Source organism: Chenopodium quinoa, unplaced genomic scaffold (assembly GCF_001683475.1).
Source record: "Chenopodium quinoa cultivar QQ74 unplaced genomic scaffold, ASM168347v1, whole genome shotgun sequence".
Classification (NCBI taxonomy): Eukaryota; Viridiplantae; Streptophyta; class Magnoliopsida; order Caryophyllales; family Amaranthaceae; genus Chenopodium; species Chenopodium quinoa.
Window position 1 is genome coordinate 1052882 of NW_018743987.1, and position 10257 is coordinate 1063138.

Genomic DNA, 10257 nt, shown 5'->3' on the forward strand with positions numbered 1-10257 from the left:
ATCTGATTACTATCAAGTTGTTTAAGTTACAATTTATATTAGCATGGTTTCAAATCAGGCCGGATCGTAATCCGTAACAATTAGTTTTGTTCAATAACATTTTGGATCGTTTTTGTGTTATTTGAAACAGATCGGGTTGTGAATGAGTTTTACTCCGGTTAATGCAAATTTAATTTATTATCCAATCGATTCTTAAAGGGGTATCAAATGGCAGATCAAAATGGGTCAGGTTAAAATGATGTTATTCAATAGTGGGTTGGTGAAAAAAAATTACAGTAATGAGTTAATACCCTCATTTAATTTCGTTGTTATAAATTTGTATAGAACATCTTTTCATAGGTATAAAGAGCTGCTATATTGCTTCGGAACCTTTTTATATATACGTCAATCTGAGCCGGGTTAGCCGTCTACATCCTGTAATTAAATCATCTAGTTAAAGATACGTAATACAAAAAGTATACTATAAAAATTATTCCCTCCGTTTTTAAATACTTGCTCCATTTCTTCAATCGTGGAGTTTTATGAGAAATTGGATTAATATATATATATATGGAAGTAGTGGGGTAGGGGAAGAATAAAAAATTATGAAAAAACAAGAATAGTTGAGAGAATTGGAGAAAAGATAATATGAAATTAATACAATATGATTTATGTTGGGTGCACTAGGTAAGAGAAATAAATTAAACATTGTAAAAGATTTCTAAATAAGGAGATGGAACAAGTATTCAAAAACAGCTGAAAAAGGAAAGTGAAGCATGTATTTAAAAACAGAGGGAGTACATACTTCAATTCCTCCATTTTTTAGTACTTGCAACACACATTATGTTGGGTCCGAATCCTCTGTCCCACTCATATGTCTCATTCCATGTCCCATTCGTTTTGATTGGTCCACGTCACTTTAAATATCAATATTAATATTAAAAAAATTTAATAGCAAATTAAATTAAATAAATTTTACATAATTTATATTTTAGTCCTTATCTTTTTTTTTTGTTTCTCCTTTACACAATTACGTTTAATTCAATCGCATCATTTTTTTCCTGTATACTACCTCTATAACTCTAGAAGAATCTTTGATAGACATGATAAAACAATCCGAGCATATCAATCATTATTATAAATATTCATAATTGAGTAAAGATACAACTTCATTGTAAATTCTAAACCTTTAAGAAATTGAAAATGCAGAAAACATACACACAAAAATAAAACTGAGAACTAGATTAGCTTAGTTGTTGAAAAGATGTGAGCACAGAAGAATAAACTAGGCCATAATTTCCATAAGATCTATCCCTCTAGTCATGGAACGTGTGATTCATCATCCTGCAACATGCCAACAAGAGATCAAAGTTACAAAGTATCAAGCCAACCAACTATTAAAATATAAAAATTTATTAAAAGTATTATCAAATTTTACAAGTATGTCATATACTTTGGTTCAAAAAAAAAGTATGTCATATACCTCTAAAAAAGGTGTCGGTCTTCTTGATCATTATATGTTTGTGGGGCTCCAATTGTTGACATTTGTGCCTATTAAGAAATGCTTGTATGAGTTCTTCTATTAAGTCCACAACAGATATAGTACTACTACAAGGATATGTAAACTTACATTTAGGAGTTGAGTTAAACTTCCTGAGCCAAGGTCAACAGTATCAACATCTTCGTAGAAGAAAGGAGTAGTATAACTGAAATGTGCTATAGGGTAATTATTTGACAATGGGATGGTATAATCCATTTGCCTCTCAGAAGTAGGAGTATAATTCATTTCTGAAAAAGTTGTTTTGCTGACCTGTTATATATACTTTAGCTTGAATATTAGTAATTATCAATAAGAAAAAATATTGCAGGTAGTAATTGTAAGACTATATGTATAATCCAAATACCTGATCATTTGTGCAATGTTTTTTGCGAGTACGACCTTTTTCTAAGGAACTCTTGCAACGAGTAGAACCATTATTGGAGCCATTACCTCTTCCACGCCCCCTACTCCCAGGACTACTGCCTCTCATTTTTATTCCTTTCACTGTTAAGGTATCACATTGCAGCTCTACATTAACATTTTCTTCACAATCTAAACTCTCTTCCTCATTATCATCCTCTTCTCCACATATCAATTTCTTTAGACGTGCTTCTACTTCCGCTAATGACTTTTGGTGTACATCTAAAGCCCATTTGTAAGTATCTTCACTTTGAGCTGCAACTCCTGCAAAGTGGGTAAATAATTTACCCAATTCTTGAAATCGTATCCTCGAACATATTTTTTCATCTACTTGTCGAGTAGACAGCTTATGCTGTTGACAAATTTCAACTTTCGCATCTGATTAGGGGATTTTTATCCACCAATCACCGTCTGACAAGTGGACCAACCAGGTTCCGCCACGTGTCCTTCACGAAGGCCAACAGGAGCTTGCCACGTGTCAATCACAGATACGTCCTCTACGGACCACTTTAGACACGCCACGTGTCCACCCATGCCAAATGGGACAACCGGCCATCAAGGCCCAATTCAGTCTAGAGGCCCGATCAGCCCTAGGTTTACCTTAAACCTAGAGAGTTGCACGCTTCTCAAGGCTATAAATACTCGATTAATCCTCATTAATCAGGGGATCGAATAATTAAGAGATCAAGCAGAGAAGAACAGAGTTATTAACAACCGGCTAATCTCGCTAACAACGCAGATTACCAACACTAAGCACTCTCACCTAGAGAGATCTCATTACTTTAATTTCTGTATTGATTACTCCTTAATCAGGTACTAACTTGACCGTTGGAGGCGGAGCTCTCAGGAGTCTCCGTTATTTTGCAGGTACAGGCGTCCGGTTCCAGTCTCGGAATTGTAACTCTCCCTACTTAATTCCTTGGCTACTAGGTAATTCTATTTACTTGGTCAAATTGAATAAAGAGTTCGAATACCGATTGATTAAATGGCCGACTGATCATCTATCCTGGAAACAGACAACCAGTCGTCCAGGGGCATAGGCGGCATACTTACTATTTGTACCTGTCTTAACGTTCGACCATACACAACAGTCGGTCTAGTGAGCAAATTTCAAATACTTAGACAAATTTGAACCAAAACAAAAAATTTGATTAAAAATGAGCCGGCCACAAAAGACCAGCAGAATATTCAAAACCCCGGCCCCCTGGCCGGGTAATTACAAAGCAAACGGCACGCAGGCCGTGAAAAGAAAAAATACTTAAAGCTTAAGAAGGGGGCAGTTCAGTATCAGCAGCAGCCGCCTGGTCAGCACTCTTCTTGCTTGACTCGGCCTTAGCTGCACCATCTTTTGATGCCTTACCCCCAAGTGGCACAAGCGCCACAACCGGCTCTTCCTCCTCCAACGCACCGTCCAACGCCTCTTCTTCAGCAGCCGCCAGGATCTGTTGATTATATATTTCCGAACACTGGCGGTACGTTCTTTCCCACGAGGCAAAGTCGGCACTGGGGAACAGTCGTTCCCAGGTCATGCGTTGGATTTGAGCGGAGTCTTCCACCATCTCCCGGACGAGCTCTTGTTTCTCTTGCTCGGCCTTATCCGAGAGCTCTTGGGTAAGACTCTTCTCCTGGTTCACCAGGCGTTCTTTTACGTTAGCCAAAGATTTCTCCATGGCTTCGTAAGAGTGCATTTTTTGGCGAAGGGGTTTCAGCTCGGCTTTAAGGTTGGTGACGGTCCCCTCCAGCTCGTCAACCTTCTTTTGGGCCGCCTCTAGCTGAGCCCGAACAGCGGCGGTCGCCTGCGCCTGATAATAAAGAAGATCAATGGTCAGTACTTCATTTTGGGCAATTTGAAACATTGCCTTATCACAGCTGGAGGCGGCCATAGCCTTTGCGGCCTTTACCTCTTTGTTTTTCCGATCAATCGGCTTGCGTAGGCTGTTGACTCGGAGCAGGGCCTAAGTACAAAGAAAAACAGGCGTCAGTTTCCAGATAAAAAGTTAACAGGCGTCCTAGAACTCAAAAAGCTCAAAAATATACTAAGTATACCTCAGCAAGGACCCCTGAAATTCCATCAAGGTTAAGGGTGCCGGCACCCTTGACCGCCTCCCTGTCAGATGGAGGAACTACTTTAACCATTGACTTGGCTACCTCAACCAAGTCAAGTCCCTGGGTGCCGGCTGCATTAAGCGAAAGGAAAAAACAAGTTAGACCTAATCAAGAAGGAAGCAAGGGTGAGTTTTTACAAGCAAGTGTCCATACATCTAGGCGGCCCCGCCTGGGTTTTAGAAGAAGTGGCCGGCTGCTTCTCAGCCGCCACTATTTTCCTGGAAGACCCAGGAGAGCTTGCAACAGTCGTCCTCCGGGCCTTGGGGTCCGGCTGTTGCGAGGAAGAAGCCCTTGGAGTGCCAGACTGAAAACAAAAAGAGTTAGTATATGCATAAGACAACTAAAAGGAGAAGAGTTTTCAAAGCTTACCAAGGGTGCCTCCTTGTTGGGGGAGTCGGCATACGACTGCTTCATTAGCGAGACCCGCAGCATGGCCGCCGCAGTCTTAGATGCTGTTATTTTACTCATGGCGTCGGCTGAAAGAAATAAACAGCAAAGTTAGTAAAAATCCCAAGTAAACAAGGCGTGAAAAAACAGAGTATTCGTCAGGCCGGCTACCTCTAGAGCACCGACTGCTGAGGCCACAGGCGGCCAAGAAGTACTCGTCATAGAGCCACTTGAAGCTCGGGACGCAGTTTAGGGGTACTTGCTCTCGTATCCCTGAAGTAGAGTTCACCCTAGTCTCTACTTTGAAGAGTCCTTTGTCTAGGATCTCTTTTTTAGCCTTTGGGGGAACAGGCGGCATGCTGCGGCCGCCTGCGAGAAGAGGCGGATCCCTATTCCACTTGTTAAAGCGTTTGTTCAGCTCCGTGTCTGAACTCTCGATAATAAGAAAGGTGTTCCGCCAATCCTTCCATTTGTTTGCCTTACCTCTCGTCATGAGGTAACCCCTATGGCTTGTTAATTGATACCAGCCGGTACCTCCCGACTTAGGGGTCCGGCTGAGATAGTTCATGTGGGCGAAAGCCTCAAAACTTGGCTCCACCCCGTTCAGTTCGCACCCGGCCACATAGCCGAGTACGTTTACCCAAGAGTTGGGGGCTAACTGCCATAACCCCAGATCATACCCATCTAAAATCCGCTGAACAACCGGATGTAATGGGAAGCGCAGTCCAGCTTTGATGGCCGCCACATAGCAGCCAAAGCAGCCGTCACCATAGCTGGTACCAGCCGGCCAGACGACAGTATCTTTTGGATCCGGCACAAACAGTAAAAATTCCGGGCCCATTTTGTGGTTAGCAATAAAGCTCGCCACGTTGTCTCGCATGGTTGCAATCCGGCCCCGGGGAACCCTGCAGTAGTAGGGGGCGTTTTCCTCTCTGTAAGAGGCGGACGGCTCTGCCCAATTATCCCCCTTCTCAACTGCATGAGAACGTCTCGCCTCTTGTAGGCGGCTATGTTTTTCTTCTGAGCCAGAAGAACTGTGGCCAGAAGAGCTGGATTCGGACTCGTCCCCTGACGAGTCCGAAGAGGACGACTCCTCCCCTCTCCTAGAGGGGCCCGCCTCCTCTCCCTTAGAAGGAGCAGAAGGAAAATTAGACATGTCCACGGTAAGATGGGAAGGGAACACCTTGGTCCCTCTCTCAGAACTGTCAGCTTGACAGTCGCCTCGTTCTACATCTGGCGCCTGGTCAGATGTTTCACTAAGGAGCACCCTTTGGGAGGAGCCGTCTGAGTTTGATATCATAGCAGTCTTTTTTGTTCTGGCCATCACGTTCTGCATAGACACAGATACAGTCGGACTTTGTATAAAGGGCAAAGATGGGTCCAGAAAAGGGCAGGCGGCACTCCTAGTCCTAGATTCAGCCGTCCCCGGTGACCGGCTGATCACTAACTTAGGGCGTGTCGTGTGCTTCCATGGTGCCATTTCAAAAAATAAAAAGAAAATTAAGAGTAAGAGAACTGAGTTACCTGAACGAGTGACGGTTGATGAAGTCCTGGAAGTTCGGGTCAGTCGGCTTGTCAGAACAGGCGGTAGGCGGAAAAAGTCGAAAATGTCAGAGCAAGTTCAGGGGTCCGAATGTTCTCGTAAAGTTCTCAAATGTGAAAATGACCGAAGTCAGCACTTCTTTTTATAGGCAAAGTGAGAAGGCGAAGGGTCGCTTCCAAATTCAAAATTTGGGCGGGAAAATCTCTCGGCCGTTTGCAAGGTGACACCTGTAACAGGCCGTCGCCTGTCACCGTGCGACATCTGTCACAGGCGACCCGTGACCAGTCACGTGCCACCTGTGAGGGGCAAATGATTAGGGGATTTTTATCCACCAATCACCGTCTGACAAGTGGACCAACCAGGTTCCGCCACGTGTCCTTCACGAAGGCCAACAGGAGCTTGCCACGTGTCAATCACAGATACGTCCTCTACGGACCACTTTAGACACGCCACGTGTCCACCCATGCCAAATGGGACAACCGGCCATCAAGGCCCAATTCAGTCTAGAGGCCCGATCAGCCCTAGGTTTACCTTAAACCTAGAGAGTTGCACGCTTCTCAAGGCTATAAATACTCGATTAATCCTCATTAATCAGGGGATCGAATAATTAAGAGATCAAGCAGAGAAGAACAGAGTTATTAACAACCGGCTAATCTCGCTAACAACGCAGATTACCAACACTAAGCACTCTCACCTAGAGAGATCTCATTACTTTAATTTCTGTATTGATTACTCCTTAATCAGGTACTAACTTGACCGTTGGAGGCGGAGCTCTCAGGAGTCTCCGTTATTTTGCAGGTACAGGCGTCCGGTTCCAGTCTCGGAATTGTAACTCTCCCGCAGGACATCAGAAAACCCCGAAACAGCATCCTTTTTCCATCTTTGTAGAATATATTGGTTTGGAATCTTGTGAATATTTTTTGAACAAAGAACCTTCAATGCATGTGAACAAAGTATCCCTACAAACTCAAATTTTCTACAGCTACATGAAATAGTATCATTTTCTGGGTTATATGTAACAAAATGATCAATCTTTTTCCTTGGAGGATAAACTTTATACCTATAAGTTGTGCCAACAACCTCCTCTTCTTCTATTATACAATCCCATGCTTTCCAAATTTGACATTGGAATAACTCAAACACTTCGGCAGTGTAAATAATTGATGCATGTTTTAAAATTCGAACTGGATATGGTAAAGCTGGAGAACTATGTTTAGTCTTGAAATCTGCCACACTTTCTTCATAACGCCTATCACTGAGAAGACGCTCAAAATGCTCAAAAAACTAACATAAGTGATTTTCATTGCTACTATACCTCCGTAATTGAGCATTCATACTTTCGCTACGTTGTGTTGTACTCATGTCAGCACAGAATGTCTGTCTCCCATAAACTAGTGCCCACTTCTCTCTCAAATTATACACCCATTCCAACCAACTATTGCCAACCAGATCGTATTTAACTAACATATTGTCCCAAGCATCTATAAAATCTGCTTCATCATCATAATCATAAACACAACTACTAAAATATTTAGCAAAATCCTTAAATTTCTCAAATACATGGTGAAGATGTTTTGCAGCATTCTGGTACATGTGCCAGACACATAGTCGATGATAAGTTTCCGGCCATTTTGTAGATAATGCATTTGCCATTGCTTGATCTTGATCGGTCAGAATAGTTTTAGGCTTCTTTCCATGCATTGCCTTCACAAATGTGTCAAATATCCAATTGAAAGTTTTTGTTGTCTCGTCATACAATAAAGCTACCCCAAAAATAATGGTTTGTTTATGATGATTAACTCCAACAAACATAGCAAATGGACGACCATCTTTCTGTTTTTTGCAAGTAATATCAAAACATACTACATCACCAAAATAGTCATAATCAGACATCATTCTTGCATCAGCCCAAAAAATATTTGTGATGAGATCATCCACATCAACTTGTATGGCATAAAAAAACTTCGGATCATCAGTTTGCTTGCGTTGCAAGTACTCTAAAACCCCACCGGTATCTCCAACTTTCATTTCTTTCTCTCTTTTCTTCCTCAAATAATTATTACAATCTACACGCAGAAAACCAAGATTATCTCTCCCACCAGCCCTTCTACTCATCAACTCCATACTTGCTTTTGGTGCAATGCCATAAGAGCATGACGTATCAAGTTCACTAGCTTGAGATGAGTTGATACTTTTATGTGAACGAAATAGATGAGTCTTTGATGGTGTTGACAGAACATGATTGTGTTGTGGTTCGAATTTAATGATACGAAATAGTCCATTAATTCGGGAGCTTACTTTTATCATTGCAGAGCATCCAACTCGTGTCAAAGCTCGATTTTTCTTCACATAAGGGGCCCTTTTATCTTTTCCCCTTGAACCTTTAAAAGAACAACAAATGATCCTATCTAGAATAGTACCAGTGTTGTCATCTCTATGAAATTTACTTAACCGAATTCCAAATCCAATAGCTCTAGAATATATGTTGTAGAAATCATAAGCTATATTCTCTGATGCAAACTCCATCTCTATCATTGGAATGGCTTCATTGGGCAGCTTTGAGTGAATTTCATTCATATTTGGAAAAAAATTATCTTCTTCAACTTTATTATCTTCAAAGTTATTTTAGAGTTATTGACCACATCATCATTATCATTCAATTACTCATGCTCCTCAAAAGATAATCTACGACTAGTTTGTAATGACCCAATTTCTTTATCAAAATGATAATTCTGTACCACCAAAAATCGCATATAAAAATCAATAAAAATACAATCATCCAAAACCTAAACAACTATATACGCAGTATAATTTTGACAATGTTATGGCTTATACTAATAGTAATGATCAATATGCGCTCTAATAGCTACCCTAATGACCAAAAACAAACAAAACATATGCATATAGTATTTCATAGATACGTAATTCAATAAGAATCATACCTCGTATGGTAAATTGTCGAAATCGCTTGTCAATACTTCTCGTGGAGTATCCATGTAAAACCCTAGAAATTCCTTTCCTTTAAATACACACTTTACTCTTTTAAAAATACGTTTTAGGAATATCCAAGACATTACCGCCACTGTGAAAACGGCTAAGGAAACTATCAAAGATACACAGCGGAAGACTTGAAAACCAAAACTATTTAAATAACACAATTCAAAACCAAACCAATGAAAGTAAAGTTGAAAATCAACAAAACCAAAGTCAAATAAAATCCACTACAACTTGGAACCATTTAAGGCCCTTATTCAAAACAGATACAACCAAACTTTTGGGTTAGTCCATAAGGTAATATAATAAAATATTCAATGCATAAAACATATCATATCCTAATAGAAGCTAGCATGATTCTCTCTTCACTCATGCCCCGTCAAGAACATGCTTCATAACCTGAAAAGTGTATCTCTACTTGCCCCCACTACTCTCCATTAAAATGGATCATCGTAGAGCCAAGATAAAGACATGGCCAGACACAAACAACACACACACAATCAGCAAAGCTGAGTACATAAGCGTAATTAAACACACTAACATGCATTCACCTATCATCACACACACTTACCCCATTGCACCTGTTTACAAGCACACTCAACAATCAACAAGACACTTTATCTAGACACTAAACAATTCATTTGGCGTTGATTACGCATCGAACGGGTTTCCAACTAATCCTATTCCAATAAATTGGGGTTAACTGACACGGGAGCTAACCGTGCCAGCAACAAACCTGTGCCTCACATAGGTGGCGGAATTCCAGCGCATAATAAAAAGGAATATACAGCGTCCTGTACTCCGTTAGAAGTTATGATCAAATATAAAGTCACATAACTCCCCCCCATATGTTCATACTCAAGGTATATACGTTCCAAGAGTTTTGGTGTGTAATCTCTTTCACTTTACATTATTTACATGTTATTAGACTTGGTGATGACTCTCAAAGCATAATAAGTCAATCAATAATAATTATTCAATCAAAAAAATATACCAATTTAATTCTTGAATAATTAGTGACCACATAATATTTAATGTTGAACCCTTTTTAATTCTACCTCAGTGTCGAAGACACCTTAAACGCATAAAGCGCCAACCATCCTATACCTCGGTGTTAAAACACCTTAAGTGCACAAAGGCACCAACATACAATTTATTCCTTGCGTACATAGACACTTATATAGCTCCTTTCTCATGCTTAAAGCATCAATAAAAATTATAAACCATAATAAAATTTCTTTTCAATATTCCAAACATAATTAAACAATTAGTTTAATTAAACATGTTC

General features: G+C 40.5%; 1 protein-coding gene across 1 annotated transcript; it reads right to left on the reverse strand.

The window, feature by feature from the left end:
* Positions 1-1299: 1299 nt before the first annotated feature.
* LOC110690161 (protein FAR1-RELATED SEQUENCE 5-like) lies at positions 1300-8552 on the reverse strand. The gene is made up of 5 exons (XM_021866989.1): positions 7291-8552; positions 6909-7230; positions 1884-2291; positions 1610-1789; positions 1300-1323 (listed from the first exon to the last, which is right to left on the reverse strand). The coding sequence occupies exons 1-5, from the start codon at positions 8550-8552 to the stop codon at positions 1300-1302; spliced, it is 2196 nt and encodes a 731-aa protein (XP_021722681.1).
* Between the last annotated feature and the right edge of the window lie 1705 nt (positions 8553-10257).